The 17,639-nt window shown below is 60.5% G+C and overlaps 2 protein-coding genes across 2 annotated transcripts in view; both read left to right on the forward strand.

Annotated features, from left to right (window-relative positions):
• EXD3 (exonuclease 3'-5' domain containing 3) overlaps nt 1-5,211 on the forward strand; it is an 82,275-nt gene extending 77,064 nt beyond the window's left edge. Inside the window, 2 exon segments of the mRNA XM_081238060.1 lie at nt 238-2,174; nt 3,312-5,211. Of these exon segments, the coding sequence (XP_081094186.1) occupies nt 238-1,082 (845 nt within the window). The 3' untranslated portion in view covers nt 1,083-2,174; nt 3,312-5,211.
• Nucleotides 5,212-5,952: 741 nt separating this feature from the next.
• On the forward strand, nt 5,953-7,220 carry NRARP (NOTCH regulated ankyrin repeat protein). Its single transcript, XM_081237240.1, has one exon. The coding sequence runs from the start codon at nt 6,032-6,034 to the stop codon at nt 6,374-6,376; it is 345 nt and encodes a 114-aa protein (XP_081093366.1). The 5' UTR covers nt 5,953-6,031; the 3' UTR covers nt 6,377-7,220.
• Nucleotides 7,221-17,639: the final 10,419 nt, after the last annotated feature.

Genomic DNA, 17,639 nt, shown 5'->3' on the forward strand with positions numbered 1-17,639 from the left:
ATGGGGCAGAGGGGACCACTCTGAGGGGACGGTCCCTGTGCCCTGGGGGGCTGGGGGGCAGTGTCAGGGAGGGCTGGGAAGAGAGAGGGGTCAGTCACCTGTGCCCCAGAGGTCCCTGGGTAGGAGAGGTAGGGGGTGGGGTGGCTAGGGAAATGGAAGGAGGGGCCCCTGGAGAGAGTGGGGTGGGGGCCGCATGCCTAAGGGCGGGGGCTCAGGGTGGCTGCTCCGCCTGTCCAGGCTCAGCCCCAGAGGAGGCCCCCGGGGGCTGCACCTACGAGCCCTCTTGCCGCTGGCTGGAGGAGGAGGACCTGCAGAGCCGCGTGCCGGCCACGCTGGGCAATGGCACCCGACTGCAGCTGTCGGGGGTCCCAGCAGGCGTGCTGCGGAGGCCGGGGCTGCGGCATTTCTACTGCTGCACGGGCTGCGGCAAAGTCTTCTGGGAGGGCTCCCACCTGGGCCGAGTCGCCGAGAACTTCCGAGAGGTTCTGGAAGGTGTCCCCGGCTCCCGCGAGCCGAGCCGAGCCGAGCCCCCAGCCCGGCCGGCAGCCTCTCCTGAGGACTGGGCCCATGGCCCCATGGCCCCATGGCCTGCGTCACCCCTGGGGGCCCAGGCAGCCGGCAATAAAGTGGAAAAGCTGCACGGGTGGTGGCCGTGGACTCCTGCTGGTTTCCATTTCACCCCACACCCCCGAGCGTGCTCAGCGCCTCGCAGCCATCCCGGGAAGACGGAGCTTTCCTCGTGGTCAGGAGGCTTGGACCCTGAGCCAAGAACTGCCCAGCGCTCAGCAAGGAGGCATTCGGGAGGCATGCCTGGAGGAGGAAACGGCCTGGGCAAAGGCCCGAGGGCCGCACCGGGGGGCTCCCCAAGTCTGCTGGCGCTCAGCGGGGCTGGAGGGGTGCAGGACGGGTGGCTGGGCCCCATGTGCTGCGTGGTCCACCCACTTTGCTGTGGCGGTACGTGCCGGCCCCCGCACCACTCACTCCCCACAGTGGGCCCAGGGCCCAGCCGGGCCACCCTTGAGACCCTCCTGGCACTTCAGACTCCAGTTAGCGCGGACGGGGGGCCTGGGGGCCCTCCCTAGGGAACAGGCCCCAGCTGGGCCATGTCCCCACAGGGCCTCCTTCCTTCACGCAGGCTCAGGGCTGGGTGGCCTCCTCGCGTGAGCGAGACCAGCAGTTGGCACTGTTGGAGGGCCCTGAGCACATGTGCGTTTGAGCCTCCATCCTCCCAACGGCAGGAAGTAGCTGCTGCCGCCCCCCCATCAAGGGAAACTAAGGCTCAGAGCCAGTGCCAACACCCAGAGGGCCCACAGGGCCGGGCGGTGGAGCCGGGTCGGGGCTCCTGCGAGCAGAGGGCCTGGGCACAGACCCGTCTTGCCCTCGCCTGCCTCCTCCTGGCTCACCCCCAGGAATGCGCACCCACCCCGGCTCACATCCCTTTCCTGTCCTTCCTGCCCCGGGGCGGAAACCAGCTCAGATTTGCTGAGGAGCCAGGCGGAAGCCTCGGAGTGGCGGGGCCTGGGGGCCGGGGAGGGTGCCGCCTCTCCCCAGGGCGGGGCACGTCTGCAGGCCCGCGGGGCACAGGCGGTGCCATGCCGGCCTCTGCCCCGTCCCTCTGTTCCTGACCACACGAGGGTGGCCAATGCCTCTGAGCCCCCCAGGGTGCAGACCCCCGCTGGGTGCCCAGCACTGTCCCACTCAGCTCCCCAGCAACCCAGGGGCCTGCTGGGCCAGGGCGTCGCCCCACAGATGGAGAGAGGAAGGCCAGCCCAGGGACGTGGGCTGCGTGCGAGGGCCAGCTCTGCCACTGCAGCCTTCCTCCACCCTGAGGCCACTGAGCCGAAGGGGCGGGCAGGGGTGCCAGGGTGAGCGGGCCCCTACCAGGGCGGGGACCCTTTGCGCTAGGGTGCTGCTTCCAAGAGCGGGACCTCCAGCCGCACATCCTGTCCTGGGACCGCAGCCCCGTCCACACTCCTTCCCCCCGTAGGGTTAAGAGGAAGCAGCCGGGGGTGCCGGCCCCACTCCCCAGCCCAGCTGCATCCTGGAGACTCTTCTGTGACCCGAGGCCCTGGTGTCGCAGCCAGCCCTGGACAGACAGAGGCCGGAGCCAGGGAGAGGCCAGGACCACAGGCTCAGGGAGACGAGGCCCGTGTCCTTCCAGACCCGCCAGGCAGGTCCGCCCCCAGCTCCACTCTGCCCTTCCCCCTGCGCAGCCCTCTAGGGAGAGGAGAGGGCAGCTGACTGGGACCTGGTCCTCACGCCACGCCCGCCCCATCCAGCTGGGCTTCCCGCCTCCCCACCCCTCTGCTGCCTAGACTGACTGCGTCTGTCCGGGGACCCTCCGGGCTCACTTGCTCACTGCCAGCCCATCCTAGGCCCCAGCCCCCACCCTGGTCCTGGCCCATAGGGAAGTGCCTTCCTTGCCCCGTGACCGCTTCAGGCCCCTTTCTGGGCTAGGGGTCAGACGCCAGGCCGACATGGTGGGCTGTGGCCCCGGTGCCAGGCCTGCCGCTGCAGCGATTGTCTGCTGCAGTTCCTGCCCCGGGCGTCCTTCCTCCGCTCAGGCCGCCGCTGGCCCGGGGCTGAGTGTTTGTTATTTGATCTCTATCCTCTCGGCCCTTCTACCAGGTGTCTGGGCTGCTGGGAAGAAACACTCTCCTCTTTCCCACGCTCCCCGACACATTTTAATGAATTAGCTGGAAGCCCCGCCCCCACTGCCCGCCTGCCCGCTCACCCTCCCACCCCTGCCGAGCGCTTTAAGGTGGCCACGGGCCTCGGCCCAGCTCTGGCCATCGCCCCTTCCACACTGTCCTCTCTCGGCCGCCCCTCCCAGACCTTCCCAGCTTGGGTCCCTGGGTGTGTCCCACCGCCCACTGCTCTGAGCCTCTAAAGGAAGGGGGTCCCCAGAAGGAGGAGGGAGCCCTCTCCAGCCCTGGACTCCATCCCACCATGGCCTTCCAGGGTGTCACCCCGGGCCAGCTCCCAGGAGGACAGGGGTCCAGCCTTGTAGTCAGGGTTGGGTCTGTCCCCCCAGATCCAGGTTGAGGGCTTCTCCTTCAGAGCCAGTGAACCCCTTGCCTGTTTGTGGAAGTGTCCACATCACCAAGGAATGCCACGCACGTGGGAGGGGGCTTCTCTGAGCCCCAGGACTGGGTCTGGCAGGGCTGAGCCTCCTCCCCCCCTCCCCCCGCCCCCCGCAAGGCATTTGGAACAAACGTCCTCCTTTTGGACGTGTCCTTCAGCAAACATGAGCAAGTGCTTCCCGGAGCCCATGCCCCACGTGTCCCTCTCCCTCTCCTGTCCTTGAACAGGGCAGCTCCTGGCACATGGGGTGTGGACCAGAGCGACCCCGAGAAAAAGTACCCTCCGCCGCGGTGGAGCAGAAGCCACGGGCCTTCCATCAGCTCCCCATGGACATGTGGGTAGGGTGGCCATCACCCCAGCCCCACAAACGAGCAGCGCGTTGAGGGGGAGGCTCAGGTGGTCGCTGGGGCTACACCTGTCTGACCCATGCTCCGAAGCAAGGGTGGGGCGGGCGGCGACCTCAGGCTACGCCCCTGTGGCCACTCCAGCCGCACCGTCCCTGCCAGGGGCACCGAGCCGACGATTTCATGGCTCGAGGTGGCGGCCTCGCGTTCCCACACTGAGCTCACAGGGGCCCTTTGTCTGACGCCCGCCAGGGGCGTCAATGGGACTTTTCTCCCAGCCTCTGCTCCCGGACCCGGCGGGGTCTCCAGATGCTCTTCTCCAGGCCAGGGGGCCTCAGCCCACCTGGGCTGGGGCTTCTCTGTGAACCTACCACCTTCTGGGGACGGCCCTGGGCACAGCCAGGCCCTGGCAGATACACAAAAACCACAGACGTGACTGGAAGGAGGTCCTGCCCTAGACACGTCCTCAGAGCTCCCTCCCCTCCATGCTGCTCCAGGGAGCGGCAGGCAGGGGCGGGTTGCCCAACAAACAGGTCATGGCCTTGCACAGGGTCACACCTCCCCACTCCAAGGGTCCCTACCCAGAGGTGAACGTGGGCCTGGGTGCACAGAGCCCAGGACAGCCTCGGCTGGGCCTCCCTCTGAGCCATGCCTTGACTCTGGTGCTGGGGAGGTAGTCAGGGACCCCACCCGCAAGGTGTTCAGTTCAGCAGCCACTAATCCAGGCCCCCTTACTGCGCCCAGGGACACGTCCCCACAGGATGAGTGGGGCAAAGGAGGGGCTCCCAATAGCAGCAGCACCCCCGTCACACCCACGGCCAGGCCAAGCACAGCCCCGGGCTTACCCACCTGCATAGTGGAGAGCTCCTGGGGGTCGGGGGTTGGGGCATGTCTGAGCAGAGCAGCTGGACCACCAGCCACAGGAAGAGAAGAGCTAAGCAAGGGGCTCGGGTGGCCCTCCCTGGCCACTGGAAGGACCCCAAGGGAGTCAGCCAGGGTCAGGCCTGAGGTCTTGCCCAGTGTTTCCTTCGGTTTGGCTGCAACTCCTCCCAGGTCACGGAACAAGGTGAGGGCTCATCCATGTGAGTCTCGAGGCCTGGGGGGCATGGGGCAGACACCCACCAAGCTCTCCCCAAACAAGGCCTAACAGGGTGGTCTCCCCAGCTGAGGCCCTGAGCTGCCTCCCCGGGAATTCCCAGCAGCCTCTGAAACAATTCCAGTGCCTTCCCCAGGCCTACTGCTCCGAGATTCATTCCTCCTTAATTTCCAACGACCACAGCAGAGCTCTAGACTGTTAAATCCTATCGAGGAAATGGGGCCGCAGTGTTAGAGTGTCAATAAAAGATGGGTTTACTGTTGAGAAATGAGTCGTTTCAGAGTTCTCTTTCAGAGCAGCACTGGCACCTGCCCTGGGGCTGCTCACCTGGCCAGGCCTTACCGGTCCCGTTCGTGCTGATGGGGGTGGCCCAGGAGAGCGCGGCAGGCCCCCACTGAGGAGCCCCACTGCCAAACTGCCCCCAGCCCTGGGCCTCCGCACCCACAGACCTGCTTCTTCTCCGGGCAGGGCGGAAGCCTCAGGGTCTGGCTCCTCATGCCAGTCAAGTTAGGGAGCAAACTCGGGGTGACCCGGGCCGCCAGGGGAGCCGTCCTCGAGCGGGAGGGCCCTGCGTGGCTGAGGCCACACGCCCGAGCTCTTCGTGGGGGTGTCAGCCTCGTGGAAATGCGTCCCGCGGGCCGGGCTTGGCGGGTCTCGTCACCGCGAGGGCCCGGCGTGCTGGGAACGCTGAGGGTCCGTGGCCAGCGCTCCAGGAGAGCAGAGTGAGCCCCGGGGTCTCTACCCAGGCGCCCCCGAGTCTGAAATGCCCGCGAAGACCCCCCCCCCAGGGGAGGCCTCCTTCGGATCCCCTCGGGGTCGCGCTCGGCCCTGGGCCGGGCCTGTTCTGTCCCCACAGGGAGCTTGGAATTCCCCAGGTGGCCGGAGGGAGAGTGGGCGGGACGACGGTAGAGACGCGGAACCCCCCCCCCCCCACACACACACACACACACGGCCACCTGGCTCCCGGCCCCGTGCGGCCGGCGACCAGCGCCCCCTGCCGCGCTGCACGCCCCCCGACACGCCCCCGACACGCCCCGCCCCGGCACCGCCCCCACGCGGGCGCCGCCCAATCGGCGGGCCGCCGGCGCGCGCGTCACGGGCGCCCTATTGTTATGCAAATATAAAGGAGGTAAAAGTCGCCCAGGCGCGGCGGGCGGGCGGGCGAGTGCAGCGGCGCGTGGGGAGGCGCGTGGGGGCCGCGTGGGAGCCGCAGCCGGAGCGAGCAAGGACCGGGAGCGCGCGGCGCCGCCGCCCCGGCCCGGCCGGCCCCGCGAGCGCAGCGCCCGCCCCCGTCGCCCGCCCGCCGGGCGCGGCTGGATGTGGCGGGGGTCCCGCGGCGGCGGCCCCTGGCCCCCATTGCCCGGAGCGCCTAGCGGCGGCGTGCGGGGCCCGGGGGCGCCGCGCCCTCCATGCGCCGCGGCGCGCCCCGACGCAGCCGGGGGCCCGCGCCGAAGCCGCCGCCCGCGCTGAGCCCCGGCCCGGCCTGCGGCCAGCGCCCGGCGACAGCATGAGCCAGGCCGAGCTGTCCACCTGCTCGGCGCCGCAGACGCAGCGTATCTTCCAGGAGGCCGTGCGGAAGGGCAACACGCAGGAACTGCAGTCGCTGCTGCAGAACATGACCAACTGCGAGTTCAACGTGAACTCGTTCGGGCCCGAGGGTCAGACGGCGCTGCACCAGTCGGTCATCGACGGCAACCTGGAGCTCGTGAAGCTGCTGGTCAAGTTCGGCGCCGACATCCGCCTGGCCAACCGCGACGGCTGGAGCGCGCTGCACATCGCCGCGTTCGGCGGCCACCAGGACATCGTGCTCTATCTCATCACCAAGGCCAAGTACGCGGGCAGCGGCCGGTGATGCCGGCCCGGACCCCGACCCGCGCGCGGGCCCCGCGCGTGTCCTCCCTGCTGTACCTTCCCTCCAACTACCTCGGTGTGCGCCCGGCCCTCGGCGCCCGCGGCCACCACAAGTCCGGCGCGCAAGTCGGTGCCCACGGGAGCTGCGCCCGCCCACCCGCGGCCCGGGGTCGGCGCCCCCCCGCGGCCGCCGGGGACCGGCCGGAGCGCTTCCCACGGCCCCGCCCGCCGCCGCGCGGGTGGGGGCAGGGCGCGGGCTCCAGCCCCTTTGAAATTTGAGTCTCGCTACCAGCAAGTTCGGAATCCCGAGACACCGGATCCTCCGCTCAAAATGTTCTCCTGAAGGTGGAAGGACCCGTGGCCGATGCGCGACGGAGACGACGCTCTGCTCTTCCCGGGGTTCTAAACTATTTATCACGTGTGTGCATATTTGTGGGTGATGTTTGTGCGCCTGATTTTTTTGTTTGGAAAATATTTCGCGTGGTCAATGTGGTTATGGGGGGGAAGATGCATTTTTTTTTCTAGTCTTAAAACTAAAAACTTGAGTCTGTCATTTCTTGGTTGCACTGAAATACCGCCCAGCCTGATGGTTTCCCCATGCTGCTCCGTCTCCCTCCGGCTTCTCTCCGTCACCTCTCTCCCCTCCTCCCCGCCCTCCCTTCCCTCCTCTCTCTCACACTCACACACACAATTCCGCGTGAGTTTTGGAAGCCCCCGGCCTCCCTCCGCCTTGTCCGGTGAGAGGCCACCATCCCCCAAGCCTGCCGGTTTGCAAAGCTTCCGCGGGAGCCTGGGTGCTCGGGTGTGGTGGCGGTGATGGGGGGGTGGGGGTGGGGATCAAGCCTTTTCTAGTGAGTTCTATTATAGTTAACAGTCGATTGCACACTTTTTTAAAAAAAGTAAATGGATTTGCCACGATTAAATGTCATAACATTTATGACAGAATATAAAATATTAACATATTTTAAGCCAAGTTTTAGGTGTATTTTTTGAATCTTGGTTATAGACCCCATTTTAAAGGGCGTTGTATCCAGCGTTGTGAAGGCAACTGTACCCATATTTATATTTTTATAAAATGCCTATAAGACTGTGAATCTCTTGTGCTAATTGCTGAGTGAGCTGAAGGGCCGCTTTGCCCCTCTTCAGCCTCCCGGAGCTTCAAGGACCCGATTCGAATCCGAAAATCCTGCCACGGGGGAGGGGCCGCCGGGAGGGGCCGCGCGAGGACCTAGGACGGAGGCGGTGCTTCTGCGTCACTTTCTGTCCCGAAAGGCGCCCTTCCTGGTTTCAGAGGTTCCAATTTTCTATGCAACCCCACACCCCTTGTTGTTTTGATCCTGAGAAATAAAAGGGAGGCTGAATTATTCAAATTTAAATGAGGCTTCCCCTGGGTAGAAGTGCTGCTGACCCTTCGTGCAAAAATGGGGAGCACTTGAGGACACAGGTGGGTGGAGGCCCTTTGTGCGTGGCTGGTCAGATTTGGGCAGTCATCTGTGGCTTTTTATAAAACTTTGTGTGAGAAGAATATATTGATAATGTCAGTGAAACAAGCAGACATTGAAACTGAGGCACAGATTACTCCAAAAGGAGTTTTTCTGTATATTTTTTCTAGATGCAAATACCTTTTTTAATTATGTTAATTAATGTTAAGACTTTCTAGGCTTACATGGAAGCTGTGTATGGGTCCCGGTGTGATCACTTTTAACTGGATGAAGTCTGCAGCACATTCCTGAGTGTACGATATAGACTTGTAGCCCAGCGTGAAAAATTTATAAATAAATTTTTCATTGATCTTTTTATATTAAAAAAAAGTTTGTTGGTTCTTCTTGGGCTTGGCACCGGGACGAGGGTCAGGCTGCAACATGCTGTTTGCGGGTGACGGCTGTGCAGCGCTTGGCTTGTTTCCACCTCAAGACAGAGCCTGGTAAGCTGCCTCTTGGCTCAGCTCAAAGGCACCGCAGTGGCCACGCACAGGACTTGTGAGGGCCCGCCTGCCTTCTTCCAGCCATGGGAGTGGGACACCTGAGGGCGCCAGAACCACTTCCTCTGCTCCCTGGCAAAGGCCTCCACGTGGAAAGTTCTACTTGAAGCTCTTCCCGCCCTCCCCCCTCCCAAAGCCAGCCTGAGATGCCACAGGTCTTAGGAGGGCTCAGGCCCCTCTTGGCTCCCTGCTCCCGGCTACTGTGGGTTTCTGCTGGACCACCTGCTGCACAGAAAGGGTATCTTTTAAATTTGGGGGAACTTCTGATGAGTAAAGGGCCCCTTCCTCTGCTCCGGTCCCTGGTGGTGCCTGGGAGATGAGGCAGCCACTCCCCCAGAGCACAGACCCCGAGTTTGACTCTGGGTCCACCCCCGAATCTTGCATGGGAGAGGGTGCAGGGGAGGACATCCACCGGAGGCAAGAGTAGCCTGCCCAGAGGAGACCGGGAGAGCCAGTGGGCCAAGGAAGTTTTAACTTTACTGGGACTCAAGAGTTACAAGATAACTTTCTCCTGTAAAGCTTCCAGAGCCCCCTGTGAGAAGCCTGAGGGTGTCAGCTTCCCCTCCTGGGGTGCAGCTACATTTTGTCCCAAGACCGGAAGACAGACGCATTGCCCTTACCCTGTTCCTACATTGCATCTCCAACTCTGTTCTGCCCTGAGGATTTTCCGAGTGAATTTTCAGTTGGTTACACAAGCATTTACTGACCCCCAGCTGGCCCACTAGATGGACCAGCTCCCTCGTTAGACGTCACAGAAGTGAGTGGAATATTTGATGCAAATGAGGCCCCAGGGGAAGGCCTGACCTGCGCCTTCAGGGGGAGTGGCTGAGGGTGCTGGGGGTGCCTGGCCCCAAAGGAGGAGGTGCTAGAACTTGGACGCCGTTGGGACATAAGGCCTGGGCACTACCTGGACCCCAGGTGGGCCGGACCTCGTCTCCACTTCCCACCCCAGACACTCGCGCAGGAGAGGGGCTCAAAGCTATAAACAAATGAGCAGAGGGTGCAGGCTCCCGCTCCAGGACCCAGTGCTCAGCAGTCAGGGATGGGCGCGAACGCTGTCACCTGGGAGTCCCCACCACCCCGCCTCAGGCAGGTCTTCAGGGGTGGGAACAGCTCTTCAAGCCTTTTTGTGGCCAGGGTGAGAAAGAAGGCGCAGCTGACCCTCTCTGGGGCTGGGCCTCTGGGAACCCCTGGAGTGGCTGCCATGGAGAAAGCAGACAGACCAAATGGGCAAGGGCAGGGCCCGCCCCACTCCCCCCCACCTCCCACCCCCCCCCCCGGCCAGGAGTGTTGGCAGCTGCTGTCCAACTGTCCATCTCTCTGACCTGACCCTGGCCGGACGCAGGAAGTGTTTACTGTTGGAAGGGATGCCACAGAGAGACCAGGAAATGCAGGAAAATGGTCAGCCAGAAAGAGTGATGTCCAAAGCCAGCAGGCGTGGGAGCCAGGACAGAGCCGGCCAGAGCGAAGGGCCAAAGAGACGGGTTAGGAGGAGGAGAGGGAAGGGGCTGCCTTCTGGGTTCTGTCCCTCAAAGGCCCTGGCTCAGCACAGGGAGGCACAGCCCGGGTCGCACACAGGCACAGGGACGCGGCCCTGCAGTTCTGACCTTCGGAAGGCCAAGTGCCTCCTGACGTCGCAGTGGAGCCTGCGGAGAGGAGGCCGGCGTCCACCCGGGCCTTGAGGACAGGAAAGGAGGCCCGGCGCTGCGTGCAACTGGGAAACAAAGCCTGCGGGTGCAGGCCCTGGGAAGTCTGGGAATCACCGACGGCTCCTCTCCTCCCGAGGCCTCCAGCGCAGCCCCTCCCGGGGCTCCCGGGGCTCGGGGAGGCCGCCCTCCCCCACCACTCCGCCTCGGCAGGCCTGGGCTCCCCGCTCGCCGCCAACACGCCCCTCCCTCTGCCCGGCGCATTCTTCTGCTTGGCTGTACGTCGGACTGTCCCTCGGCGCGTCCGTCTGTCGGTCTTTCTTCTCTCGCCCCCTCCAAAGCCGCGGGCCCCATTCATCCTCGAGGCCTCTGCCCTTTCCTGCGAGCGGGTTCCGCTCGGCGAGCAGCTGCTATGCTAATGAGAAGGGGGTGGGGGGCGGCGGGGGATCGGCGGGGGAGGGGGGATGAGGTGGGGGCACCCGCAGGGGAAACCAGCGTCGGGAGGCCGGGGGCTCGGCAGTGGGGGCCCGGCCGAGAGAGGGGAGGGACGGGCGCTCACAGAGGCCCGATCTCTGCATTCAGAACCGGCGGGGGCCACTCTCGGGCGCTGGGAAAGGGCGCCGCCCCCGCCGCCCCCGCCCCGCGCACCCACTCGCCGAGCGAGGGGTGCGAGGAGTAGAGACCAGCTGTCATCTCTGTTCTGGGGTCGCGGCCTGGAGGGCGGCTCGTTCCGGAGGCCGCCCCCCCACCACCGCCCACCAGACGCCGCTGCGCGTGGGGCTTGGGTGCGCCCCGCGCGGGCGGGGGGTCTGAGCCGGAGACGGAGGGCCGGACACCCCCGCAGCCCCCCGGCCTGGGTGATTGGACGCTGGGGCGGGCGCGTGCTGCCCCCCTCCCGGCGGCGGCGCCCGAGGACCCCGGGCCTCGGCGAGACGGGGGAGGGACGGAGGCGGCCCGAGCTGGACACGGGGACCCTGACCGCCGCCCAGCCGGCGTCCTAGGGGCGACGAGGGATGAGGACGAGGACCCCCGAAACGTGGCTCTCGGAGCCCGGGACGCCCCCCGCCTTGGGCGGGACTCCCACCAACGGGCACGGCGAGCAGCGCCCGAGGGCAGGGTTCGGACCCGGGCGAGGACGCCAGCCCAGAACCGCGCGGTGCGGGCTGTGCTGCCACCCTGCGGATGCAGCGAGCACTGCGCCCTGGGGCCCGGGGGCCCGGGCGGCGAGACCCCCCGCCGGCCCTTCGCTGAGCGCAGGCTCCCGCACCCCCCACCCCCGCCGCCGCCTGCTGCGGACCCGGGCCTACTGGTCGCGCCGCCCCACACCACCCTCGCGTGCCTGGAGCCCGCGACCTCATCTCCTGAAAGGTGGCCGGGGCCCTTGGGGGGTCGGCCGCGGGGCGCCGGGGCCGCGGCGCGAGGGGTTAGGGTTAGGGAGCCGAAGGCGCTTCGGATGGGGGCGCTCGGGCCGAGAAGCTGGGTCCGCTTCACGCGGTGGCCGTCCCATGCGAGGCGGGGCGAAGGTGCGCGCTGCGCAGAGGAAAGAGCCGGAAAGGCCGAGCGCACGTCAGGCGGGCCCAGGTCTCACTCGGGCGACCACGGGAGAGAATGTCCAGCAGACCCTGGTCGGTCTTGGCTACAGTGACAACACCGGCAATCTGTGGGGCTTGGGGGAGGGGGCAGGGCCAGAACTGGGGTCACCTTGCGGAAGGGCGGCCACAGAGGCCCGCTGCCCGGCAGGGAGGGCCCTGGAGCAGGGTGGGCGTGTCCCTGGAAGGGGCAGCTGTGTTGAACCTGTTGACTGACATTAAACATGCACAACGTAGGAGCCGTGAGCTGAGTTTTATTCCGGATCTTACCGAGGACTGTAGCCTGGGAGACAGCTTCTCAGTAGCTCTGAGGGGCTGCTCTGAAGAGGTGGGGGAGCGGCCAGGATCTGTGTGGTCTGGGCCAGGGGGTGTGTGCAGCCAAGCACACATCTCGGTAGAAGGTATGGAAAGATGCAAGAATCCGGGTTCATTAAAATTTTTCCTGAAATATATCTAACTCTCTAAGGGGCCTGTTTTAGCCTGTTTTCCCAAATCACAAGGTGCCTCATCCTGTCTTTCCTCCTGAATCCCTTTCAGGGTGCACTGTAGGTCAGCGACTGCAGTGGCCAATAACTTGATCTTTGTAGAGCTGGCCAGTGGGCCACATTCTTGGTTTTACAACCCATAGTGGCTCCTGGCTTCTACAGGCCCCGGAAGTAGAACCAAACCAGGGCCTGGGGAAGTGACCCCATCACGGTCCTCATGGAGCGATTGGCCATGGCGCACTAGTCTCCCATTTGGTCAAAAGGGGAAGGGAGGACATTTCAGGGCCCCGGAGTCACAGAGAGTGGATGGTCAGCAGGACACAGGATATGTCACAGCCCTGTGGACATGGCCACCACCTGACTCACTTCAAGAAACAGACCACGTCTGTCAGAACCATCAGGACCAGCAGTGGGGTGCTTCCAGATCACCCCACAGAGCCTGGAGCCTCAGCAGAGGGTGGCGGGGAAGGCTCTGATGGTCAGGTGAGGCTGGCATTGGAATTGCAGAGTCTGCCAGCAGTCTCCCCACCCCATCCGCCATTCCACAGGAAGTGTCTGTGTTGGGCATGAGCAAGGAAAGGACTTCTCTCTCTGTCTGAACTCTTGTCTGGCTCAGAGATGGGGCCTGGAGACCAGGTTTACCCCCAGTACGTGTCCCCCCGGTGGATAAAATCCACCTCTGCCTCCTCATTGGTACCCTATGGACAGGAACCCCCAAGGGAGCTCAACCCAAATTGTCCCATAAACTTTCCAAAGAGATATGACAATATACAGAACAGCAGCCATGTAAACAAGATAGAATGCATTTCTCATCACTGAAGTTAGAATAGGTGGTCCGGGGCTGGTATGTAGCATTAGATACAGGCTGTTATTCTGCTGGGTGGACCTTTCATTCACATGGCTCAAAATGGCAACCCATGTCCAGCCATCAAGTCTACATTCCAGCCAACAGTGAGGAGGAAGAGGTGAACTAGGGCCTGGGCCCCCTCCCTCCAGGACACTTCCTAGAAGTCTGTTTTTGCCAAATCTGCTCACATCCCATTGGCTAAAGCATAGCCACATGCCCAACCTCATGGCAAGGGAGGCTGGGAAATGTAGTCTTTATTCAGTGATGTGCCCAGCTTAAAATGGGGCCATAGACGAAGAAGAGCTGCAGAGTTGTCTGTGTCTGTCTTATGCTCTGCCTTGTTTTCCCTGGTCAGGCAGAGTTGTCTGTCTGTGTCTTATGCTCTGCCTTGTTTTCCCTGGTCAGGCAGAGTCGTCTGTGTCTCATGCTCTGCCTTGTTTTCCCTGGTCAGGCAGAGTTGTCTGTGTCTCCTGCTCTGCCTTGTTTTCCCTGGTCAGGCAGAGTTGTCTGTGTCTCCTGCTCTGCCTTGTTTTCCCTGGTCAGCCAGAGTTGTCTGTGTCTCCTGCTCTGCCTTGTTTTCCCTGGTCAGGCAGAGTTGTCTGTCTGTGTCTTATGCTCTGCCTTGTTTTCCCTGGTCAGGCAGAGTTGTCTGTGTCTCCTGCTCTGCCTTGTTTTCCCTGGTCAGGCAGAGTTGTCTGTGTCTCATGCTCTGCCTTGTTTTCCCTGGTCAGGCAGAGTTGTCTGTGTCTCATGCTCTGCCTTGTTTTCCCTGGTCAGGCAGAGTCGTCTGTGTCTCATGCTCTGCCTTGTTTTCCCTGGTCAGGCAGAGTCGTCTGTGTCTTCTGCTCTGCCTTGTTTTCCCTGGTCAGGCAGAGTCGTCTGTGTCTCCTGCTCTGCCTTGTTTTCCCTGGTCAGCCAGAGTTGTCTGTGTCTCCTGCTCTGCCTTGTTTTCCCTGGTCAGGCAGAGTTGTCTGTGTCTCCTGCTCTGCCCTGTTTTCCCTGGTCAGGCAGGGTTGTCTGTGTCTCCTGCTCTGCCTTGTTTTCCCTGACGGGAATACACTCTACACTCGAACTTTGGAGGTTTGTGCTGAAGAACTTTCTAAGGATTAAAACTGTCCAGCAACGGACTGAACAGAATGAAAAGCGGGAGCGCTCCTGGGTGCTTGTTTGCGCTGAGATTTACACCTCCCGGGCCTGACCGATCATACGTGCACAGCCCCACGAGAAACACGAGGGGGTGAGCACAGCCCGTCTGTGTAGTGATGGGTCCAGCAGACATGCTGCTGTGCCCTAGGAGCCCCAGAGCCATTCTCCACGGGAAACGATGCTGCAGGTTAGGTGAACAAGGCCCTGCTGTGTGGCCGTCAGGAAACGGAAGGCCCAGGAGGCACTTGGGACACCCCTGCTCCCTGCACGAGGCGAGGGTAGGACTGGGTACAGAGGAAAGTCAGCCTTTGCCCCTCCGCCCCCCGTCCCCGGTTCTCCAACCTCCCTCTCCCTTATCTCGAAGCAAAGTAATAAGTAACCCAGGACTTGGAATCCTCAAGGTTATTTTGTCAATAAAGTTCTCCTTCTCAAGTGTCCCAAGATGTCTTTTGGGGCATGGCTTCTTTTTGTTTTAACCAAGGTCGAAAGAAAATCGTTAGGTTTATCATTCATATTCCTAAAAATCAACTTTACTGCAGTATAATTTATGTACAATAAAATGCAGCCATTTAGAGTGTGATGAGTATGGACTGGTGTGCATGCCCACAGAACCTACACCATAAGCAAAGTATACAACATTTCCATCAGCCCCCAAAGTTCTTCCGCACCCCGACTCAGCTGGCTCCTCTTGCCCCCCAGTCCCGGGTCACCGCCGACCACTTCTACCACCACGGGTCATAGGATTATCTATAAAAGGACTGGTGTGGTTTGTACTTCCTGGCTTTCTGGCCCTCAGTGCCAGACTCACCCATGTTGTTGCAGTAACTTTGTGGGGGAGGGGTGGGTCTTTTTTTTCTCTGGGTTTTTTTTCCCCACTAGAAAAATCTGGCTGGTACCACACAAAACACAGGATAGTTTCCACTGGTAGTTTTTCAGTCGACAGAATTATCCTTAGTAAATGTGCTGGCAGCACAGGGTACCTCAGAGAGCCCAGGGGAAGGGGGGCACAGGCCCACCCCTTACATTTCCAAAACACGCCATTCCCTTCTCCTGGACACTGATCCTTAAGGACTGGGTCTCTGACCCCAGAGTGTCTTTAGAAAATCATCTTATCAAATTAACATTTAGAAAATGAAACTTTAGGGACTTCCCTGGTGGTGCAGTGGTTAAGAATCCGCCTGCCAATGCAGGGGACACGGGTTTGAGCCCTGGTCCAGGAAGATCCCACATGCCACGGAGCAACTAAGCCCATGTGCCACAACTACTGATCCTGCGTGCGACAACTACTGAAGCCCATGCGCCACAACTACTGAAGCCCGTGTGCCTAGAGCCCGTGCTCCGCAACAAGAGAAGCCACTGCAGTGAGAAGCCCGCGCACCGCAATGAAGACTAGCCCCCGCTCGCTGCAACCTGAGAAAGCCCATGTGCAGCAACGAAGACCCAATGCAGCCAAAAATAAATAACTAAATTTATAGGAAAAGAAAAAATAGAGTTTCCACATAACCCAGCATGTGTATTACTCTTTTCCAAGCTTAGGTATACGCCCAAGAGATATTAAAACATACATCCAGGGACTTCCCTGATGGTCCAGTGCAAGGGGCCCGGGTCTATCATGGTCGGGGAAGTAGATCCCACATGCAGGCCGCAACTAAGAGCCTGCATACTGCAACTAAAGATTCCTCATGCCACAATTTAACATGCTGCAACGAAGATCCCACGTGCTGCAACAAAGACCCAGCGCAGCCAAACTAAATAAATAGACATTAAAAATATATATATACATCCACACAAAAAACTGCATGCAGGGACTTCCCTGGCGGTCCAGTGGTTAAGACTTCACCTTCCACTGGAGGGGGCATGGGTTCCATCCCTGGTCAGGGAACTAAGATCCTGCAGGCTGCACAGTGCAGCCAAAAAAAAAAAAGTTGCATGCAAAAGTTCATAGCAACATTATTCATAATAGCCAGAAAGTAGTAACAACCCAAATGTCCATCAGCTGATGAGGATATAAACAAAGTATGGGATATATATGCAATAGAATATTATTCAGCCATAAAAAGGAATGAAATACTGATATGTACTTGAAAATTAACCTTGAAAATATTATGTTAAGTAGAAGCTGCCAGACACAAAAGGACAAATATTGTATGATCCAGTTATGAACTGCCTAGGGCTGGGGGTGGGGTTGGTAAGAATAATGGGGAAGCACAGGGTTTCTTTTTGATGCGACAAAACTGTTCTAAAACTAGATTATAGAGGTGGTTGCACAACTCTGGGAATACACTAAACCACTGAATTGTGCACACTATGGTGTGTGAATTGTATCTCAATTTCTGAAAGCTCTTTAAAATAAAAATAGGTTTTTATAACTATGTAGTTATAATCTGCAATTTGTAATGCAGATTATTAACAAGTACAGAGAAGAGCTAAAAAGGGCACTTGAGGCTTCCCTGGTGGCGCAGTGGTTGAGAGTCCGCCTGCCGATGCAGGGGACACGGGTTCGTGCCCCGGTCCGGGAAGATCCCACATGCCGCGGAGCGGCTGGGCCCGTGAGCCATGGCCGCTGAGTCTGCGCGTCCGGAGCCTGTGCTCCGCAACGGGAGAGGCCACAACAGTGAGAGGCCCACGTACCGAAAAAAAAAAAAAAAAAAGGGCACTTGGTCCCTTCGTACCGTGGGTCTGGGACTCAGAATGTCAACTTGGAACTAAAAGCTACAGCACACAGCGGACATCAGGACACGGAGCATATGGCGTTTCCACAGTTTGGACATCCTGTGGAGTGATGCATATACCCCAGTGATGCAAAACTCTTCTACCTGGAACCACCTTTGAGACACACTGGAATGTTAGTCCCATAACTTTACAACTTGAAATGCCCAAAAGTGTTATCAGACTTGTCCTGAGTGACTTTGGATTATTTCAAAACCTGCAAAACTTCTTCACAGGATGATGACTTCTGACCATGAAGGATATTCAAAAGAATGGGCCACTCGTTCTGAGGTTAATCCTGAAAAAAGTTCCAAGCATTCTGTACATTCCTGGGAAAAGTGTTCCTACAACGTTCTGTCAACTACAAATTGGCACTCGCCATTGTCACCTGCCAGCTTCCTCTACAAGGATTAAGTCCTGTGCTGCTGCAGCTGCTGACTTTCAACACCCCCTGAAAGGAGTTCAGGTGCAGAGCTGAACTGAGGCACTCTGGGCTCTGGGTAAAACTGGCAGAGCAGGTCTTCCGATAGATGGATCTTTTCAGGAGACAATTTTGTGAGCCCAATCCTGTATCTCCTCGTATCTAGACAAGCACTAAAACCCTTCACGGCGACGTCTGCTCCTCGTGACTGGCAGTGACACGCACGAGACGAGCAGAACCTTCTACAAAAGCTGTGTGCTCGGTTGCACGCACTCCGCCTTCACCCCAATCACATCTATGCTGACCTTCCCCCCTGCCTCTGTGGAGCAGCTTCTCAGAGCGATCCGGGATGCTGTCTCCCGGGCTGCAGTCCTCATTTTGCCCCAAAGAAAACTTAACTCGCAACTCTCACGTTGTGCATGTTTGTAAGTCGACAGTTC

This window comes from Mesoplodon bidens (genome assembly GCF_964165515.1).
Source record: "Mesoplodon bidens genome assembly, chromosome: 6".
Taxonomy (NCBI): domain Eukaryota; kingdom Metazoa; phylum Chordata; class Mammalia; order Artiodactyla; family Ziphiidae; genus Mesoplodon; species Mesoplodon bidens.